Below are 23,649 nucleotides of genomic sequence, written 5' to 3'. Positions count from 1 at the left end.
ATGTTACAGTGACTAAATCTAACAACTATTTGAATTCCATTAGTTGGAAAAAGTCTAAAACAATATTAACACACACACACCAAACATCAAATTTGTTAGCTGAACGTACATGATGTGAATCTAAAAGGTTCTCTTCTGTAATCTGGTGAGTATGGTGTACTCGTGTAGAAAAAAGATGTTATAAAGTTTAGAGCTTTTTGACACGGTGCTATACTGCTCATATAGCCATTGTTCATCCATACACACAAACAGCATATCAGTATTTGAGAGTGTTGAGCTTTTTATAAAATAGCTAAATGTGTCTTTGCTTAAAACATGGACACTTAATACTAAATTGACAAAACGTTCTATGGTGTTTATGTGCTGCTACAGACGAATTGGAATTGCTTAAAAGCAATATATTAGCAATGAGGAAGTTTGATTACATATTCAAGTTAGATGCGAACATAAGACTTATTTATGGAGGTTGTATGCAGAAGGACGTTACAATGGTTTAGCCACGTTACCAGGGAAGTCTTCCACATAGTCGAGTAAGAGCCACACAAGCTTGAGGAAGACCAAAGACGTGTGGTGGAGAACAGTCCAGTTATCTAAGTGCCCCACCAGTCAAAAGACCACAGGAAACATATGACATGTATTTGTCCCTTACTAGGAACAAGACAGATTATTTGGTCACATTAAATGTTGTTTGACCACACTGACCTCGGGCAGCTGCTCGCCCCTCTCCAGGACGTCCCGCAGGTGGCGCCCCCTTTCGCTATGAGACTGCAACTCATTACACAGCAGGTCGCCCAGGGTGACACGGCGCAGGCCGAACTTCTCCTCCATCCGCTCACATTGGACCGCCTTCCCCGAGCCGGGACCACCTGAGCAACCATTGTGAAGAGAGAGAGAGAGAGAGAGAGAGGTGATGAGGAACAAAGAGTGAGTAATAAACATAGAGGATTTGTGAGAGTCAGCTCTGTGTACATGCAAGTATCTGAGGGGAAAGAACCTGTGTGGGAGCAGAGTTGAAGAGGGAGGAGAGAGAACAGATACCAGGTGGGTGGGTGAACTGTGTGCCAGCGTTCACACGTCTGATTCATTTCCAGGGGCTCGGAGCCCCGTTATCACCGGGTAATTAGCTTTCTCCCTCCTCGAGCTGAGGGTGCTCACGCACACACACAAGCACCCGCCCGGCGACATGGCACTTAGTATTTGTCAGTTTGTGCTCACTCTTTTCCTGCAGATTGATGATCAATGTCCCAGTCAAAGATAGAAACTAATGAGAACAAAATGACATGAAACATTACAATTTGCAGGCTCCTGCTGGACAAGCTTTGATTTGTTTTTTTATATTTTTTTTATGTTGATCAGAGGGGAAAATATTCCTTGAGCTGAAATCCCAACATTAATTTGCACACTACACACAAAATCACAATAACATTGGACAAAAACCAAATCTGTGACACTTGTTCATCTGCTGTCAGTGAGACTACCAAAAAATAAAAGCATTTTTTAATGAAAGTATTTTTAAGTGTGTCAGTATAGAATAAATAGTTAAGGTTACCAATAAATACCACTATGTTGTCGAAGTGTACACATGACCTCCACGTTGGAATGTTGCACGTTTCATCTTCAAACTGCTGGCAGTAATCCGGTCTTTCAAATCCCCTAATATATGTTTATCGTCACAGTTTACTTCCAAACTGCTCTAATTCAATCACAAACCAACGCCACTGAGATCATATTGAAGAAAATGCCTTTTCTTTCATGACATGCAACACAAGCCCAAAATATAGAGGCAAACTTGATATAATCTCCACGTGTCTTTTTGTGACACACTCAATCCTAAATTTCTTCTCAATGTAGGAGGAGCACCTTGCACAGCAGCCATCGCCGTTGATGTGTGCATTAATAGTGTAAAGTGCTTTTGCTGAAGTGGTAAAAAAACAAACACTCTATAAGTAAAGTCTTTTCACAATGAAACATTAAAGGCAACTGAAAATCCACTTAAGTTTAATCTTATAGTTGTATGATCTCTTTTCAGTAATAACCTAAACATACATTAATCTATGTATGTAGTTAATGTAATTAATGACCTCTGTAGTTGTAAACGAACCATGCTTTAAAATAGGGCTTGTAATTCAATTTGTGTTGTAATCTCTTGTTCTGCAGCGAGGATATTGAGGCGGTGCGCGTCAGGCTGCTGCACCATGATGCTCACAGGTGATATTGCAGGTGTAATGTGGCCATGAAGCTGTGTGCAGTGGTGATTCATCAAACGCAGCCCTGAGCCCGGTAATAAAACTAAGGACGCGCTTCATATTCATCAACATTCCCCACCAGTCTGAGTCTCTGTGTTCCACTGACAATCAAAAACAAACATTTCCATCTCCTCCGGGAGCGCAGACAGACACAAGCCGTGCTCAGCTTGGCCGGGGATGACTGTGATGTGAGAAAAGCGGGGTTGAATTCATAGTTGTACTCATTGCACATGCAGCCTACTCAACTGACAGTTGTTTTTTAAAACATTTTTTCTACCTTCCTCAAAGTGCCGTACAGCCCCCTCAGCGCCCACTCAATGCAAGAAACCTCCTCCACAAGATGAAATAATGACCCAGAAAGCCCAAAGAAGCTTGTTAGAGGATCGTCTAGTTAGCTGGGTCAATGGGAGAGCTGCTGTATAAAGTGTCTCTGCGGGTAAGGTTTGTTTTCTCCTTTGAATTTTAGATTTACTGGAGCTTGTAGCCATAGACTTACACACAAAGTGTCTGCGCTTGTTTCTGAGCTACTTTCATATACGTTTGACAAATGCATTTACCATTAAGGCTAAATATGGGAAAAAGAACACACACACACACACAGAGCTGGGACCATATTTTACCTCCCTGAAACATTACAAGTGTTTGTAATTACACATTTGTCTCATGTTAAGGAGGGACTTTTATTTTTATTTTGAACATGCTTGAGCTGAATACAAACCTGTGGAGTAAATCTAACAGAAATCCACTGAGCAGCTTCTAAGACGTTTCACTCAAAACACACATCAACTTTGGTATTGTCTGGGAGCCATTAATTGAATTTGTTTTAGTCATCTAAGCAGCAATTCATTTGGGATAGAAGCGTTTTGGAGTTTGCAATGAAATTTCTTGAATTGTTTTCTTTGATTTCTGTCAGGCACTATCGATGAGCAGTTTAGTTATTTTACTCACAGAAACAATGACTCTTTGTTTGGTCTGGATCAGTGTTATTTAAAGAGGTAGAGGATTGGCCTCCCCAGTCAACTTCCTACAGTGTATTTATTATTATTTTTTTTTTTTACATTACACGACATAATTAATGACCTTTGGGATCCATAAACAATAAAAAGCATCAATCTTTCAATTGGAACTATTACACTCATAGGTTAAACTAATTATCATTTCAATTAGTCTACGTTGCACAAATTCAGTTTTAAATAGATTTTTTTAACGTAAGAATTAAATAATTTCACCCTCCATCCTCCTACTACTAAAAGAATGAGGCTCAGAAAAAGCATCCCAACAGATCTGTAGCAGTAAAGGACCAGAACACGGAGAGTCTCAGGGTCAGAAAGACTCAACACCCGCATTTGCTCTTTACATAGATCATAGAGCTTTTTAGGTTCTTAGGTTCAAATTTTGAATGTCCAACTGTTCGATGTTTCAGTACTTGTAGCACAACTTCATTCACAGTGGCGTGGACCAATAAATGTCCTGATTCAATTAGAATAGGTATTGAAACTGTTATGATTTTGCTTTTGACATCGTGAGACCAAGACGACACCTAACAATTGACCAACGCCCTCGACTTTGAAGCTTCGAACGGGATGTTCTCAGACGGAAGCGTTCAATGAGCTCAGAGCGTCATCACCAAGTTGAACAGAAATACAGAGAGACAGGAAGAGTCACAAGAAGGCATAGAAGTGGACGTCTGTTGTACACATTCCACACCGACGACCGCTTCATTGTCAACATTTCCCTGCAGAACCGGATGATGAATGCCACTCAACTCCAGGTACATTTAACCAAGTGTCCCGTCAGACCATTGGAAACCGTTGACAACAGCGTGATCAGCAAGACAACCTGCAAGGGTACCTGAACACACCACCAGTTACAGGCATCATCGTCCTCCACGGACCAGGAAACATTTACGCAGGACGAGGGACCAGTGGGCTTCAGTGACGCTCTGCATCTGCCCCCATTGTCACCAGACGAGCCTTTGGTGGTGTTGCAGTGTGGGAAGGTGTGTCTAATATCAATAGAAAACTCTGAGGGGCAGAGTGACAAGCCCATACTAACTGAATAACATCATTAATCCAGTCATTGTGCCCCACGAACATTACAGGCTTCACTTTATCTTCATGGAGTACAACACGCCAGCGCACGGAGGTTGCATCATTAGGGGACGGTTGCTGGAGACTTGGGAACCTCAAATGGAAAGACCTGCACTTTCTCCAGCTCCCCATAGAAAACCTCTGGGATCAACTGAGTCGGCGTGTAGAGGCTCGTAACACGGTAGCCCAGAACATCAATGACCTGAGGGCTGCCAATCAACATCATGCTGAGGCAGACAATGAACCCACTTGTGAACAGCCAGAGACGTCGTCGTCAAGCTGCAATTAATGCGCAAGGGCCCATGACAAGCTATTGAGACATTGATATTTTGTGTTACTGGCTTTTGTTTCATTAAACTGAGGAAATCACCATTACAAGTTTCTACTTAAATGCCCTACTTTCATTAAAATATCACTGTACCATAAAGTTTTTATGTTTATATGAGCTTCACCCGAAAGCCAAAGTTTCTGAACTGTGCATTGTTTTGGAAAAAAATTTAAACTACTAAATGGAAAGAGAAACTGCAGGTATGAGGGTTGCGGCGTTGCTTCGGTAGACGTTTGAACTCTCTAGTTTTTTACCTGACACTCAGGTGGGTACACGTTTTGGAAAGCCTGTGTGAACAGCATGCACAGAGTCAATATGACAGTTGGAATAGATTAAAAGTTGATGAAGCAATGACGACAGGATAAATATATCCATATATAGAAAAACAACCCTAGCTCAGCAATTCAATTCATGCATCTCGCTCTGCTGCTCTGCTCTGCTTGGCAGGTAATACATTTATGAAAATCTAAATGAATCTGAGTGACAAATGGGCTGCAGAGGAGAAGAGCCACTCGCCTCACTAATTGAGAAGCCTCGTGATGAGCATCGAAAGTAATACGAGTGCACCCATATAAGCAGATCAAAAACTCAATAAGAAAAACAAGTCCACATACACTGCTTTATTTTAACCAGCTTACTAAATGAGATGAGGAAATGAGTCTCTATTCATATGAAATAAACATGATTGATTGTACAAATGCAGCTTTAAGGCTCCATAGAGTTGATGAGATGGTGCATTCCAAAAAAATAAAGAAAGGAGACATAATAAAAACGCCATATCTGGGCTTTTGTTTCTATGACAACAATATCTGGAAAGCATATGGCCGCTCGAGCTACAGACAGCTGCAGGATGACTGCACCTCCATGTGAGGGACACTAGGCTTTTGTTTGATTGGCATCAATACTTTCTGAATATGCATGCAAATTTATGAATGTTCTTGTGGTGTTGTTTTTTTTTTAATCCAAAGTGAGCTATATTACTATTGACAGTGGTGATGGCCCTGCTTCCATAGAAGAAACCTGTTTAAATTCTGGGCTCTCCTCTGTGTGTAGTTTGTAGGTTTTCATTACAATCCAAAGCAATGTTAGATTACCTGGTGAATCTAATGTGCCTGCAGGTGTTGGAGGTTGTATGTCTGTGTGTATTTTTTGCATCACTAATAGATTTCTGAGATGCTAAGTGATTAGTCCAGTAACCCCCTGAGCAGTAATTAGAATGTAATAAAAAAAAAAAAAAAAAAACCTACACGGGCTCGACCATGTTGGCTGCTGCTTGTTCAAGGCGTCTTCTAATAACATAAAAAGAAAAAAAGAAAAAGAAGTGTATAATTGCCATTGTTTCCTCAGGCACCTGCAGCAGGTTTTCCCTGATATATTTAAAATCTCAGTCTGATCTCTACGGTGCAATGGTAATTATCTGCAGAGAAGAAGAGCAGAAATGAGGGAGGCAGTCGAGAGGGAGCGCGGTCGGATGACAAGAGAAGACAGAAACAGCACGCAAAGCCTCACATTAGCATTTCCCTCAGGCATCGTCGCTGCCTTCTACTCCGACACTCTAACTTTTCCTGCAGTTTTATAAAGTCACCCCATTAAATGTAATAACATTACTGACTCCCAACCTTTTAATTAAAGCAGCTTGCAGGACTTGAGTACACGTGCACTCGGTCAATCCTAAAATGGACCGCGCGATTTCACTTTAGCAGTCTTAAAATGATTTCTAATTTTCTATTGCATTCACACACACACAGAGGAGAGAATGAGCTGTAAAAGTAAAGTAGTGCCTGGAAGACATTCTGGAGGTCACTCCTGGTCTGAGGGGGGGGCTTATCTTCAACATTTTCCTTCTATAACAAACCTCAGTTGAAGCTTTGCAGTAAATCTCCCTCGCTTTTTGTCTCCCACCCTTTGGATGAAATTAGGCCCCGTTCACGCGACAACAGTTCAAATGAAAACGCATCGCTTTCATCGTCCAGATAAGCGTTTGAGCTCTCGGTCACTACCAACTTTCTATCGCGATGCTGCTTCAGGAACAGCTTCACAGGGTTGCTGGTAAACAATCTAAAAGGAGTCACTGGCAGAGAATAGCCCAGGCAACAAGCGTGCCCTCGGAAACCTAAACGGAACATCTACTCAAATTCTGAAGGACAAGATAACCCATTAAAGCCAAACTCCGGAACAATTTCTGTCCCAATTTAATGTTGTTACAAAAGATCCCAGCTTGTTAAAGTAGGCATCATGGTCAAACTCTTATTATACGGTGAGAAATGTACAAAGGAGAAACATCCCGCTTGAAGTGACAGTTGTTACAGTTGGCATTTTCTTTCCAATTATCTCCTGTTGAGGAAAAAAAAAAAAAACCCTCTTGGCTTCGCCCAGCATCTTTTTCTCACATATCCAGACAATGTGGTATTAGGTCCAATCGGGGGATTTGTAGGGTAAGTTTCCATGAAAACCCTTTTCAACACTGATACGAAAGTGCTGGCTTGAGTGCGACCACACACACACACACACACACACACACACACACACACACACACACACACACACACACACACACACACACACACACACACAGGCTAATTAGTTAATGACCTTATAATTGGTGTTTGACACAGTAGCAGAGTTGACGGTGGTTAATAGAGACTCCGTCCACCCCACATCTCTCATTAACCTTCGTCTTCCTTCAATTAGCTGAGTGAGCTGCGCCGCCTGACCGCACCTTCACAGCACACTGAGCGCGCTCTAAGACAAATAATTAAAAAAAAATCTTACTACGGAGACTGGAAATTACACTGAGCAGAGCAGCGAGGCCTGGAAATCAAGATTCATCTGATGACTGTAGTCCTGTTGCTGTGACAAATTGATTTAAGAAGCTGTTGAATTATAATTACTATAATAAAGATAGAAGTGAATAAATTCAGGGTCCTTCCAGACAAACATTTTTTTACTGTGGTTTACAAATCTTAGTTTATGCTCAATTGATTAAGAACTTGTCAGAAATCGAAAGGAAGGTATTTCACCATTTCAAGAAACATAAATTAGCTCTGCATGAATCTGAAAGAAACAAATACATTAGAAAAGTTAGGACAGGTCCATGATTACTATTGTGTATCATTCCCTCCCCTTTCAACCACAGTCGGTAAACATCTGAGATATAAGGAGACAAAACACTAAAGTGCTGCTTCTCTAGAATATTGTTCATATTGTTTATATGTTTTTTCTGGTACCGTTGACCGTGTGTGTCCTGCGAAATTAAATGGATCAAAAACGCTTCACCAGCTGTTTTTTTATTAGAACTCGATATTTCATCTGGTCTTTTTTTTGTCCTTGATGGTTCACATTTGATTTCTTGTGCTATTTCATCATTCTAACAGCCTGCTTACACTGCAACGATTTCAAGTTGAAACGCAAAAATTGTTGTTGTGTTTTGGGTCCCTGAGCCACTGAAAATGCAACTTTTGGAAAAAGGCTTCCCGAGGTGAAACTTTTTGAAAACGCATTTGTTCAGTCGTCATGTAAGACGAGTGAAAACGACACTTTCTGGAAACGTTGGGGCTCATTCAGGAGGAGGTGGCGGAAATGCTGCTGCTGCACGTGCGTACTACGACCATAGTAAATGCTCCTTCTTCACATGCGCAATAGATGGCAACAATGGAGGCCTCTGGAGTGGCATGACACCCAGTCCATATTGTTCTGGGACCTGTGTGTTGTTCTCTGAGCACATTGTGCGTGTGGTTTCATTACAAAAACAACCAACAGCGCCAACTCGTCACCTACATGTTACATGTTGTATAAGCAGACGTTGTTTTTATCACGTTGCCATGTAAACCTGAACCGTTTCTAAAAATGAAAACCAGAAACCATACCTTTTCATTTGAAACATCATGTAAATGGGGGGATTCTTAGATAAATGGCTCAGCTTGATTGTTAATTTTCTGCTTTATCAGTTACTATTTTATTTACCTCACCGTTTCAGCATCACAACAAAGTAATGTTACTCAAAAACATCCTTGTTCCAGGTTGGCAACATGATTTTAATCATAAGCTGTATGAATAGATTAAGATTGCACATTGAAGCATGAAATCCTCCAGACAACAGGAAAAGGGCCCCAAACCACAGAACAGTATAATCATATGCAAATCAGTTAAAAGTGGAAGAGACGCTGCGGGAGCCCGGGATGATTCCGTAAAGTGTAACCTGCACGAAATCTTGAGCAGGTGATTTCCTTCTGATGTATATAAATATACTGAGCAGCAGGGCAACTGGCAAGCCTCTCTTAAAATGATTCTAAAAGTGAAACCGCCAACTCCCTCAAGCTTTTCTTGATAATTCTGAGGTTTAGTGTCATTTTAAGGCAGATGCGCAGTGCCGGTCTGCCTCTGTTTTTGTTAATGAAATCATTCAAACGAGCAAACACGCAAAATTAAAAATATCATAAGACAAATTGTACGCAAACAGGACAAGGTTGTTGATAAAAAAAAGAGCCCTGAAAACTTATTTAGTCAGACTGTGAAACAATCTCAACTCATCAGTACGAGCACACAAGGCTTTGTGTACAAATATTTTAATGTTCAATTTGCTGACATTATCCGTCCCTCACCAGACAAACAGAGAAACAATCATTTTCACACTTATGACCAATTTATAGTTATCAATTAGCCTCAAATGTGTGTTTTTTAGAGGAGGAAATGGGAGTAACTGGAGAAAACCCATCCACATACAGGAAGAACATGCAAACTTGAAAGGCCCCCAAGCCGCCAGGACTCAGGACTGGTCACAGGCCCCGTTTACATGACAACGAATACGAGTGCATCCTCAAAACTTTTCTTCACATTTGGAGGGTACGTTTACGCGACGGCAGTGTGCTGATCCACCGTATAAGCAAAGTTTTTATACCGGCTTCCAGGGTGGAAAGATTCTTTCACGGTCGCACTCCCTTCTGCAGAGACTGCCGGAGGCGACGAGACGCTGTTACTTAGACGTAGTGGTATGACTTGTGGCCCGTATTCTAGTTTGATGGTCCATGTCGGCAGTTTAATAGTTGAGACTCACCCCTGATAGCATCCGATTCGTCAACAGTCCATACGAATGACGGGTTCTCTCGATTTTGTTCATGTTTATAGCGTTTTGTTCTCAGCACACGCTTGTGTGGTTTCATTACAACAACAAGCAACAGCACCCTCCCGTGGCCTGGCAAACTAACTACATCACTGTCAATGCGTCCGCTGCTGCAGTGTAAACGCACAAATGGACTTGAGAGAGACCCTCAGTAGTCCACCTCCTGAAGGAAGCATTTACATTTGTGTGTCTCTTCGTGTGTGTCGCTCTGTTACGTACCCATCATGAAGATGACCTTTGGTTTCTTCTGTTCTGTACAAAAACCTGTCAGACAGAAGAAAATCACATTTTTAATATGCTGTAGCTCAACATGTGTTTGTTCCTGCATTCCTGTGAGGACTCTGATAATCCCATTATTACCCACAACCGGCAAACACCCCACCTTGAAAATAAATCCCAAAACCATATTGTAATTCGGCGTTCAAGACAAACGCGTGTGTGTCTAAAATCGTATATTTCTGTATGTGGGGCCCATAAACTGGCTCCACCCAACATTTTAGGACCCAAAAAGTCAGAAATACAATATCTTCCTGCATAGATCATGTAATTATTTAGTGTGTGTTAGTACACCTGATTGTCAACTGTTCTGAGTCTGTTTTGCTTGTTCTGTTCTTTTTTTCCTGCTCAGTGTTTCCAGGGACAAACCTCTTGAGGACAGGAAGTCCTTTAAGCAGCAGCAAACTGCTCATACGACACAAAAACCGTGTCCTTATTGTCCAATACCTTGTGTGTTTATGTGTTGAAAGCTTTTGACCAGGCACTGGCTCAGCTTGAGAAAATAAGGGAATTAAATAAAAATTTGATTTAGCTTCATATGAACACTGAGCATGCAGGGCTTAGAATTATTGAAATTTTAAGTATAACTACATTGTAAACATACATATTTTTTAGATTAGTAGCAGCTGTTAAGGAGACAAGTCAGAAGAACGTGGTGAAAAGAGCAAAATGTTATGGAGAGTTCATAACTGTCCACAAAATGTTGATTTGTCTCATAGATGTGGCTCGTTCAGTTCTTCCAACCTCCATCAGAGTGAATAACCGTGTGATTTGTCCTCGTCTCAGTCCTCTGCTGCCTCGCGGCTGTTTCAGCACAGCGACGGCTCGCTGGTGAGATACACACCAGCTCTAATTGTCAGCAGTGAATCAACAGACGAGCCGTCCTCTACATTAAACAATCAATGCTGCGGAGGCAGGGCAACACACACACACACACACACACACACACACACACACACACACACACACACACACACACACACACACACACACACACACACACACACACACACACACACACACACACACACACACACACACACACACTACATAACACTTGACATTTGCTTGGCTGGAACAGGTTGTGTGTTTGTGATGAAATGCTGAATTGAATCGACTGACTTTATGAAAGAGGGAAAAAAAAGTCACCGTTTAATTTTTTTTTTTTCTCAAAAGTGGAAGGAGGCATTTCTTTTGCCTGGTACATAAACTCAATATTCATTGACTCACTTTCTGTGTTTCCTTCGGCGTACCCGACGTCTTCCTCCTCTTCACCCTGGGGAAACAGAGATTCAGAATTTAGCTGGACTATGGTCATATAATCTTCATATTCTCATTAGTAATGACACACGCATATTTGCCTCCATAAAAGTACCTCGGCAATGTGTTTTTCATGTTCAGTTTAAAGAAATGTTGATATTATTACAAACAGGAAGGTGATACAAATTTTACTGGTGGTAAAGATAAAAGCAGGAACTCAAACAATGTGTTCAGTAACTGAATTAGTGCTCGAGGAGGAAGGAGAAAACAGAAAAGATGGGGAGGAAAGGGCGACACCAGAGAGGAGAGGGATTTTTTAATATGTAATCTGAAACAGTTGTACCTGATTCTCTTACAAGACATTGACAAAATTTTCCTGGTCAGTTTGCAAAGTCTGAGGCTGTAATCAGCTGCTTGTCTTTATTCCAACTAGCTACTGGAACCATGATGTGGTTTAATATTGTTTATGACCTGAAAATAAAGAACTACGTACTAGGTTGGAAACCAGAAAAACACATTTGTGTGCGAGTGATGGAATCCTGTTTGATTTGGATTAGAAACACAGAAAGCCGTCAGTATTTGGCTAAAGGACAGGAGAGGCTTTAGGCCAGTGGTTGTCTGACTTTTCCCAGTGTGTACCACCTCGGGAAGCATGGAGCTCTCCAAGCACCACCATGATGGCTGACCTGAACATACAGCAGCAGAGGCCTATTCTTTCATTACTTAGAAGCTTATTCTAAACATGGATTTTATGTTTTATATTTTTCATGCTAAGCATTGCACAATTTTGATAATAAAAATAATTGAATACGTTTTTGTAAAAAAAAAAAAAAGAAAACTGATTTGCCTCCACGTACCACTAGAGGGAGCTTGCATACCACTGGTGGTACACTTTACGCCAGTTTGAGAATCACAACTTTTGGCAATGGTGGATTTAGGAAACCTTGGTCAATTGGACTGGACACAGGACATAATCACCACCTTCACGCTGTAGCCAGCAGATATGTCATGGTCCCGAAAAAAGGTTGTTGTTTCTGACAACCTTCTCATTTCATGAGTCACACAGAGCGAAGAACAAGAGATCGTTTGAAAGTGTTTTTGCCATGACGTCCGTCTGGGATCTAACAGTCACCCAGGATGACTTATTGGCTTTCGTACAAACACGTCTGATTAGGCCCTAGTTGGACTTCGGACAGACTTGCACAGTGGAGAAACAAAAACAAGATTATCTGTATTTGAAAAAACTTTGTGTTGTGTGAAACCTCAGCCTCCCTGGAGCAAACACAAGATCAGAGCCTGGAGGAGCTGTGAGACCTCTCCGCAAGCCTCCTCACTTACTTGTGTCAAACGGCTCAAAGACATTTTCCACTCAAGTACGCACGGAAACCGTTTCAGACATCTGAAGGCCATTTTCACCATCATTTCTCCACCTTCTCAAGGCTTCCATCAATTTCCTCCTCAGCTTCAGCCATCAGCTGACACGAACGTCCTGCTGATGAGTGGAGCGCTAACACCAGCCTACAGGGCCGTTAATTCTTGTAATTTAACAGTGCGCTGACGGTGCAAACAGGCTGGCATGTCAGGGCTGACAGAGCTGATGTTAAAAGGTATAAAAGTACAAAACTTGTATTTTCTATTCTTAGAATGTGAGTGGATTTCACTTGTATAGCACATTTCCACCAGTTGAAGAGACTTAAAGTGCGTTTGACTTTCCCACGTTCACACACAGCTGCCCTACAAGCTGCTTGACCTCCATTGGGCGAAATCTTTGGCTGAGCCACAGTCATTCCTTGTATGTATAATAAGTTTGTTTGTATAGAAAGTCTGCACACGTCTCTATGCAAATCTGGCGTTTCTTGGAAAGTTTGAGCAAACAACGTTTTAAGTCTTGATTTAAAAGAAGTGAGTGTGTCAGCAGTCCTCAGGTGTCCAGGACGTTTGTTCCTCAGGTGAGGAGCGTAGGAACCAAAAGCTGATTCACCTTGTTTCTTCTGACCGTTGGAACACTGAGCAAACCCCCTCCTGAGGACCTCGGGGTCTATATGTTTCATATTCAACTAGTAAAATCTGAGGTGTATTCCTTAAGGTCCATTAAGGTATCTTTTAGGCAAGAGACTGAATCCTGATATGCCCCTAAAGGAGATTGAGCACTTTGCAGCTGTCAACATTGTATATGAGTGTGTGTCAACGCGTGGATGTTACCAACAGCAGAAAGCTTTTTGCTGAAGTGGTGAAATTGCACATATATTTAGGTCCATTTACTCTGTTTGTGTTGTTTTGGTGAGCGTGAGCCCAATACTCATAATATTATACGCTTAACCTTCTAAAACCATCTTAATTCTTTCAGTAGATCTACTCATAGTACTTATAAAATACATTCTAATTGAGATTTTATTTCATAATTCCCCCCCACATGTGAAGCATCAGCAGTCTTTACGCTGAGTGTCTGCAGTGTTGATCCCCTCTGTGGACATTAAAACTCAACTAAGCTGTTTTTGCATTTCGCAGAGCAATTAGCAGGATGAAGGGTCACCCAGGGATCAGGTCAGCTGAGTGACAAAAACAACACGTCAGAAAACATGTCAAACATCATCGGCAGACCGAGGAAACACAACCTCGGCTGACATTTCCATCAGCGGCTGGCTCTTGACCTCGCGCTGCCTCCGACTGAAGCCACCGTGATTTAAAAAACGGTCCCCCTGTTTGCACAGAGGTCAGTGTGGAGTGTGGGTGCCGTCGGAGCGCGCGCGGGGAGTAAAGTGAAGCAGTGTGAAGTAAATGCCGTCAATGTGGGGGAGTGCTGGGTGTCAACGACAAGCCAGCTTGGCATGTGGGTACACCAACTGGTCTGATGAGTCAGAGAGAGAGAAACACATGCACAGCGTGCCTCGACTTCCACGTGACGGAGCAGAGATATGTATATAAACACACACACGCAGAGCCGCTTCATCGCTGGGAAGTTGATATTGCATGTTTTTCATTAGCGATAACATGTCGCACAGATACATAATCACAAACACGCACTCCTACGCAAACATGCAAAGGCAGCACTTCCAGTGTTTCATCATGAAGAACACTTTGTGAGGCTGTAATGCCCATTAAATTACACACTCCATGTCTCCACTTCATATCTAAAGCTCTCAGAGCAGAGGATTAACCAGTTATGATAAGATCCACATTACTTCAGTTCCGTCTTAACCCCAGTCTGCAGCTCGTGTACAAGGTGCGTAGACGTGCACGACGCATCGAAAGACAAAGGGTGAAATCCTTGTTAAAGTGGACGTCGTCGGGTAATTTAACAGTTTCAACATTTCAAAGCCGGCGCACAAGATTCAAGTTAAGAAAAGATAAAAGTACACAGGAACATTAACAGTAAGTTCTGGATGGATGGATGGACAAGGGCTTGTAAATGTCTAGTTATTAAAAAATATAAACAATACTGTACGCGTATTATAACTTCTCTTTTTATAATAAAATAGGCAAAAACACTGAGGAAATAATGAGACTTTAATAATGACAAATTTTTGGGACAATATGAGTATTGTCAACATCTGTCAAAATATATATAAATGTGATGCACAAGAATACACAAACCTATTTTTGTAAGACTATTCCGTTGAACATTAACTTAAGGAACATACAGTATGCTAATTCCCAGAGCATGAAAAGACACTTAACAGACTTATAGTTCACATAAGTCCACATCTTCATTCAATGTTGGATAACGACACAAAAGAAATTCAAGAAAATAAGCTAATTTGGCTTTGACTACAATGAAAAAAGTTTTTGCTTTTAAAGGTAAAGCATTATTGCAATTATCAAAAAGTAAATGAATGAATAAAACCCACCACTCTGTGGCCGAAAGTGTGAATGTTGCTTGTTTCGTCTTCAAACCGCTGGCGTTAATCTGGCGCCTCCAATCTCCTTTATCATCAGGCTGCTCCAATTCAGCCTCAAACACAAACTACTGAGTTTATATTGAACAATGTGTACTTTTTCATGAAATTTAACACTAGTCCAAAACAAAGAAAGCCTAACTTAAACGCAGCAGCAGCAGCAATGTAATATATTTCCCATGTACCAAAGTGTTTTTGTGAAACACTGAATTCCAAATTTCTCCCAATGTAGGTCGAGCAGCTTGCAAAGCAGCCGTCACCACCGATGTGTGAATGTGCGCATTAATGGCGCAAAGTGCTTTACATTCGCCGAAGAGGTGAAAATGCATTATATAATTCCTTTCAGTAATATAACATTAGGAGCGACTCGAATGCCACATAAATAAGTTCCCATTTCCGTCGCCAAGAATGAGTTCAGGTTTACACTTAGGTGATGTCTTTCCAGTGAAAGTGTGAACTTACAAGATATTAAAATCCTCTGATTAAGAAAAAAAAACAAAACCTGTCTGAATCAGGCATGTTAAAATACATTTTAGTTCAGGGGCCACATGCAGCCCAATCTCATCTTGAGTGGGCTGGACTGGTAAAATAGTGCCAAAATAATCTTTGAAGTTTGACTTCAAAGTTTTTCTTTGTTGTGGCGCAGAACATACGTGACGAAAATGTCTTTATTTTTCACAAAAAAGCAAACAATTATTGGACATTCTACCTTCGACACCTCCGAGCACATGCACATCTTTTCTATCACTTTATTTTGGGGGGTCACTGGCGGCTGGAGCCAAATCCCACCTAACAATGAGAAAAGGCAGGTTACCATCCATCACTGAGGCAACAGTTCTTTTTCAACAAGTTGTAAAAGTGTCCTGCTTCAGCAACGGGATGATTTGGTGGCCTCTGATGTTCGTGCTTCATTGATTAATGCCACAACAAGCCAAACAACTATAAAATTCAAATCCCCCCCCAAAGACAATTGTAAGTCTAGCGATAACTTCATTTAGATTTCAGTGAGGGTGCTTGTTGAAAAATTTCGTCTTCATCAAGAGGCTTTATGTATTCATGAACATCTCTCGTTTCTGGACATGTACACATACTAACCTTTCAAGTGTATTAGGTTTGGCATCTTGCCCTTATTTGACATGTAGAACGAAGCTCTGCTGTCACACAGCGCTAACCTGACACACCAGATGGTTTGATACACAGAAATCCTCCTCACAAGCCCCACTGGGGATTTTCACTCTGAGCTCATTTCTGACCTTTTATACTCAATCAGTGGTTTGAACATTATGTTATTCTGTACATTATATACATTATATTTATTCCAAACCGATGAGCCCTTTCTAAGATATTGTTGAGAAAATTAAAAATCAGACCATTTGATGTAGAGTTCCACCTCCAGAGTGGCCACATCTTCCGACAATATCCAATGAAGCCGTGTTTTGACTTTGGAAGCACTTGCACAAGATGCTCCTCAATCTTCATTTCAGTCAGACAATTCCCTCGCATTAGTCTCTCCCAGTGAGTCACCCGTATAATCAAATCAAATAAACTGCGGCTGTCGCCCTCGGCTGATTCTTTGCGAACCTCAGAACAGAAATATCGACCTGTCACGTCCGTCAGACTGAGCCTGCAGACGCTCAAGACGACAGAGGAATTCTTCCCATTATCAGACAGGAAGCAGCAGGATGACGTTTGTCACATTTGTCACTCAATGTGGCGGTGATGAAGCATCAGAGGCCTTTTTTTTTTTTTTTTTAAACCTTTTACTTTACAGACATCAGCAACTGTCAAACTACAAGTGGTGTTTTGTGTGTCCTACAAGGCCCTGCGATTGGAGTGAACAATGTGAACATTTGATGTAAACGTCTGTTCTTTTAAAGTTAGGCTTAACACTTTTGTATTTAATAAAGCTGAAAGTTTTCTTATCACTGTCACCTGTGCTTGCTCAGTTGGAATGATTGGTTCTATTTTTCTGTACCGGTGCCTTGGGACGACTCTGTTCTTATTGGAGATATTTTGAAAAATGGAATTGAATCCATCCATCCAACCATCTATCTTTTACTACTATATCCAACTCGGGGTTGTAAGGCGATCCCAGTCCCTGCTAGCTGTGTGTGGAAGCAGGTAACCAGTCCATCACTGGACAAAACAGAGAGACAACAGAACACTACTTCTACTTTTTCCTACAATCTTCTGTCCAGACGTTTGATGAAAATGCTCAAAGTTAAGCGCACCATTGAAGACAAATCTTTGACTGTGATCCAAACTTATCACACTAAGGCCGATATGGAATTCCATAATGGCAGTGGTGGAGCAGTTTGACCTCACAGCAACAATTTCAATAGGGTGTGGAGTTTGCATGGTTTTGTTTCGAGTGTGTTTAGTGTGATGGACCAACATGCTGTCACCCTCTGTTGAATGAAGTGGTATAGAAGATGGATGAATAACCTGGAAACATCTAAATTACCATGATTTTCACCAGGTGGAGAGAGAGATAAACGATATATGTTTTAAATGAGCTTCTAATATGGCACTTTCACCAACACTGCAGTACTCTGATTGTATCTCTATTGTCAGCTCGAAGGAAAGCAGTTTATGTAACTATGCTGGAGTGAAATTCTGAGTGTTTTTTCGACACAGCCAGGAAACCGATGGAGATGTGGCTGATTCTGCAGCAGAAGGCTGAATATACAGTATGTCTGGATGTTTGCTGCAGTGTTGCTGAAGCTGTTTGTAACCATTCGTGACCCTGAGCAGATTTAGCCAGCTCAGGACAAACTTTCAATATTTAAAGAGTCTTCTGTCAATAGAAAGAAACCCAGAGTACAGCAGCGATCTGCTGTGTGTTTCCTCTGAATTCCCCCGGTCCCCATGAACAGCTCCTATGTTGCTCCACTGTGCAGTTTAACGTTTGTTTAGGGATACACTGTGCAACTGGAGACAAAGTGACACTCTGGATGAAGGCATTTATTGCTCATTACTCTTTCATAAGGCCGAGTTGTGGCAGTGTAAAGCCACAGGCTGTGAGCTCAGCTGCAGCTGCTCTGCCTGGTTCTGCTGGCTGGAGCTTCGTGTCGACGCCTCAGCTGCAATTGTGATGAAATCTGTGGTGGCTGTACACTGTGTCTGAGATGAGCCAAGAGGGCATTTAATAAACACACCAGTCAAACCTGCAGAATTATATCAAGTTCAACACATTGATCAGAAACTTTGCGGAAGTTTCTAACAAGTGCAGTTTGTCTGTTTGTGTCCTGTGATGAGCTGGAGACATGTAGCGACAGGAACTTTGTTCAGCTACAACAAAGAGGAACATATTCACTTCTTAATACCAGTTTTGAGTCATTTAAATGCTACAGCCATCCGGAATATTGTCCATCCCTTTGTTGTCCCACCAGGGACTGTGATCGTAAAAAGTTATAATCTGACATGTCTACACCAAAGTGTGATCTGCCCTCAGGATTTGGGTAGAAATGTGTGTCCTCACCTCTGATGAATGATCTTCATCTCATCCTCACAGACAAATGTATTTGAAAGTCCAAACTGCCTAATCCCACATGCTGAAAGTGAATTAACTTTAAATCTCACGCTCTCACCACGTAGTGATTTGGTTTCTTGCAATTTTCCAAGAAATGTTTTCATACACTTTTGGTTTTTCATTCAAGCTTATTTCTTCATTTCAATTGGTCTTTATTGTTCTTAGGTTGTACTGGTTTGTTTTTCAAATTTATGTGGAAAAAGAATAGATTTATCTCTGTTTATCATGTCCCCTTCTCACAATACACATGGAAAAGAGCATGTTGGGAAAAACAACTCCTCACACCGAGTTATTTACAAATGTCACACGCTGATATAAAACACACCTCTAAATATTTGCTTGGCTTTTCACACAAATGGAAAACAATCTGGTATTTACCTTTGGGTTTTACATGTTTCTACTGTCAATGCCATTCTATAAACCTCAAATTAGTTTGGTGTAAAATAAAGTGTTTGAAACCAAGTAAAAAAAAAAAAGAAATCTGTAAATCTGCTCACTTTAGCTTGTTTAAACCGGCACCGGAGTAACATCCATCTGTGTCTCATATCCGAGGACACCAATACGGGCTGACTCAGCGTCTTCATTCCACTTCACAGGCGAGACAGGGGACAGAGTTTATAGTCTCTGAGTCAACGGACAGTCTTTGTTTGCCCCCTGTTCGCCCATGAGCCGCTCCATGGATACCTCTACAAAGATCGTTGTTTTGACAGTGCAGCCTTCGTCCCGGCTCCCAACGTGTCTGAATAACAATGACTGTGGTCAATAATTATCGATGGCCCTCACGTAACGTTCACCTTCTTCTGGCATTAGAAAAACGGCGTTTATCAGGAAGTCGGAGGCTCCCGTGAAGCCTTGGAGACAAACAGCAGGATGTTGACTGTCGGGAAACACAGCACCCGGCTGTGAGGATAATTCTGTTTGTGAACACATCTGATGAAACTCAAACACTTTGATGAACACGGCGACACTTTCACATGGACAACAAATATCAGACAGCAGCTGCGACGATACGAGACTGTGACCGTACTCGTCTTCATCTAATTAGGGATGAATTTTGTGAAATATTGTGATCTTTTAGGCTGATTTATGACTTGGCATTAACATTTTTAGCATCAAAAAAGCAGTCTGGAGAATCACCTTCGACAGTCTAATAACACAATATTAACATTTTATTTTGGAGCGTATCAGAGCTGAGGGGCAGATGGTACTGCTGCCGTCCAGGAGTAGTGATGCAACGGTGAAAGTTAGACACCTTTCTGTGAGCAGGCTGCACTTTCTACAGATAAAGTTTAGATTTTGTAAAATAATCTCATCAAATGTGAACATTTATTGGATGTAATAAATTATTTGCTCCAAAATTTCATGATGTTATCATTTTGCAGCGATTGTTACCAATTGCCACATGGCAGTGAAACGTATTTGTGGGGATTTCCTGCAGGAAGTTTGCATGTAAGCTTGTTAAATTGCAACTGAACCTTGAGTGACATCACACACAACCGCGAGTATTCAAATGAGTGTTTTATGTGCATTAGACCCAGTTTACATCATGACATCGCTGCATTTAAACCATCATATTCGACATTAAATTTGTCTGAAGGTGAAACACACAAAAACACACATTTAACTATTTCTATCCTAAAAATGCAAAAGATTTGTCACTGTATTTCTGAAATTATTCAATAATTCTTTTAGTGCACCTAATGCAACATTCAGCCTGAATCACACTGACTGTGTCGACGGAGACCACTTTACGGGTGACAGAAAGAGGAAGGCCATATTAATCCCATCTGCACCATAGATACATTTTAATTACTCATACTAACATTACATGTGAGGTTAAAAGCCTGCTTGTTAAATAAATAACATGTAGTTAGTTCTTTACTAAATTAGTCACTATAAATGTTATTGCTGAATTGACACAAATACAATCACATCTTTTAGTGTGACTCATGAAGTCACCATAGTATTATCGATCGTCAGGGAGGAAAAGATTACAGATGTTACACAATGCAGCTTATTTTATTCGACGACCAGGAGATTACAGCTGAGCAGATTCCCCACCCCTCCGCCACCAAGCAGCCGACAAAAAAAAAACTTGCTTATCACAAGTGGCTCCCAAGTAAAAACTCAATTGACTTAATGGATGTGAAGAGCTGTGCTGATTTTATTCACCCTGAAGAACAATGCAGAACTTCCATCGACTCCAAAGAAACAGAAAAGAAGAGACACTAGGCAAAGAGATGGGCAATTTGTCCCTCGACACTAGGAAGATTAAAAATGAGATGGAGGTTCTCAAGCTATGCTTTACTGCCTGCAGAGCCAGGCTTTTGTGCAGGACTGACCCTCGTCTGAACCGCCGGCGAGCCTCGCACAGTATTCAGAGTCTCGGGACATCTGCAGCTCCGGATCACGTAGTCTTTGTTACAAGATTTCAAAAGGTCTTTCTGCGGGTGTCATTTCTGCAGCGTTCTTGTAAGGAGAAAGAATATGATGGTCGAAGACGTGGAAGTGATAAAAAAAAAAAAAGCAGTTTTCTCCTTGTCAGAGGTGGTGGTCGGAAATTTGAAAGGAGTTTTATAGATGCTCATAGATTATTTACAAATTAAACGTTTGTTCAACTGTATTTGCAGTCGGTACACAAGGTAAATATGATTGTTTTGCCTCAAGAACAAACGAAAAACGCTTTTAATTAAGCATAAGCACAACCTTTTGAATGAAAATGCTTTCAGTGGTTACTTAGCCACTCACAAAAGCACCGAGTGAACGTCCACACCACACATATCTATTACATCATTATTGTCCTACCTGATCGTACTTGCAGGCAACATCTGTCAGGCTGCTTGTTTCACCCAGTAGACTGAGATCCAGCTCACTTGGACCTGCAGATTAAAAAAGTTAAAGGAAAAATAAATCCACATTGATCTTCAACATTTTACCCAATTAAGCTTCATTTGACTGCTTGACATTTTCGGTAAAAGACTTTGTTTTGGTTTTTTTTGTTCCTCTCATGCTGGGGAGCCTTTCACTCTGACTCGACTGCCTGACGAAAGTCAACAGGAGGTTCCTGTTTTTGTCTTGCTGAAACACCGAAATGTCCAGTTTGTTCATAAAACACTCGCTTTCATTTAAATTACATATATTTATACTATATGCATCCTATTGTACGCCTGATTTTAGTAAACCCCGGTTTCCTTCGCTTGTGTTTTTAAACACGTCAGAATGGCAATAAATTGAATATAAATATTTTTCTATTGAGACAAATTTTATGGTGGTGCAGTGGTTAGCACTCAGAGCTACAATATCCCTGGTTTGAATCTGAGGCTAATATTAGCATGTTTTACCAGTGCGTGACTTGTCTCTGTTTTCCTCCCACAATCCCACAGTGTTTGAGGCTAATTTGTGACACTAAGGCCCCGCTGACACGACAATGCTTCAAGTGAAAGAGCATTGCCTTTGTGTTTTCGTTTCATAAAAGTTTCACATTTACGCGGCAAAGTTTTGAATGTGATGTAGTTAGTATGCCAGGCCACAAGTTGGTGCTATTGTTTTTTGTAATGAAACCACACACGCACACACAGAAAACAATACGCTATAAACATCAACAATGGCGAGTACACAGACGTTCGTATGGGCAGGAGACGTTGACTGTCAACTATAAAACTACCAAGTCCCAGGAGAATCTGGACTGGGAGTCATGACACTCTGGAGGCTGACACTGTCATTGTCCATCTACTCGTGCATGTGCAGAAGATCTATTTACTATGGCTGTGGTGCGCATGTGCAGCAGTGTTTTAGAGAAGTTGCGTTTTCGTCGGAGCGTTTTCCGAAAGTTTTCCGAAAACCTTGGGAGTTATTTTCAAAAAGTTGTATTCTCATTGGATCAGAGCACCGTTGTCATGTTGACAGAAACCCCAAACATCCCGGCTGTTTTCTGAAAACGTTCGAAAGCGTGTGTCTGTCTCTGTATTTGCATTGTTAGTTTGCTGTATAGAGGATGGATGTAATGTACCGATGGATGGACTGTTCAGTTAGATGTAGGCACAACTGTAGGCAGGCCTTTTCATTCAAAGTTTCTGGCTATGTTATGAAAGCTACTACTGGTTAAATATTTTTCAATTTCACATTCGTTGTGCCTTCATTAGGTTTGTTTTTTTTTTAAGCTTATTTTTTGCCTTAAGATTAAGTCTTGATTTTGAGTGGGGGAGATTTGGGTTTGACCATAATTAAATAAATAAATAAATATACTTTCAGATCCATAAAAAGCACAGAGGGAAATCTAGTATCATAGCAACAAATCTGTGTTAATTTTGTCTCTCTATACACTCGAACTGCCTGCTGTCGGAAGCATCCAGTCACGATGGTCTGATCCATTGTGACACGCTACAGCAGCATCTTCATCCCCTTCCTCAGCGGAAATGCGTCGTGCCCAACACTTCCCCCAGCAGATTTCTTCTCCTGCATGCCAGCGCCTCTTGATGAGTAAACTGGGTTAGATTTAGTGACGGTGCAGCTTCGAACGTGCAGCAGGATTGTGGAGAGACGTGAACATCTCAGAGGGAGAAAATGTCACAATGCAAAGGGGGGGGGGGGGGGGGGGGGCCCTTCGCTTGTGCTCTCAGCATCTCACAACTTAAAGAGTCAGCAACATGTCAGACTGCATCTCATCCCTGTACAGTGTGCAGAGGTATGATAGAGGTTCATCTCAGGATGCACGCTGCAGCCATGTGCTTTATTTGCCGGGGATGCAGCAATTCCTCTTTAAAGAGCAGACCTTAACTACTACTGATCTATTTCAAGGCTTCACTTGAGCTTTTTGTTTCAGCCTCCCTTTAACTTATTCACATCAGTAGGCTGATGTTGTTTAAAGCTCATCTACCGAAAGGTCAAAGCGACAAATTGCAC

At 41.3% G+C, this 23,649-nt stretch overlaps 1 protein-coding gene across 1 annotated transcript in view; it reads right to left on the bottom strand.

The window, feature by feature from the left end:
* Positions 1-23,649, bottom strand: part of ak5 (adenylate kinase 5) — an 87,809-nt gene that overhangs the window by 15,667 nt on the left and 48,493 nt on the right. Inside the window, exons 8-11 of the mRNA XM_080479743.1 lie at positions 21,553-21,626; positions 11,290-11,335; positions 10,003-10,047; positions 703-866 (exon numbers count right to left, since the gene is read on the bottom strand). Of these exons, the coding sequence (XP_080335869.1) occupies positions 703-866; positions 10,003-10,047; positions 11,290-11,335; positions 21,553-21,626 (329 nt within the window). The remainder of the gene's footprint in view (positions 1-702; positions 867-10,002; positions 10,048-11,289; positions 11,336-21,552; positions 21,627-23,649) is intronic.

This window comes from Lipophrys pholis (genome assembly GCF_963383615.2).
Source record: "Lipophrys pholis genome assembly, chromosome: 1".
NCBI classification, from domain to species: Eukaryota; Metazoa; Chordata; class Actinopteri; order Blenniiformes; family Blenniidae; genus Lipophrys; species Lipophrys pholis.
The sequence above is the reverse complement of the archived record's forward strand: the minus strand, read 5'-3'. Positions and strand labels throughout refer to the sequence as shown.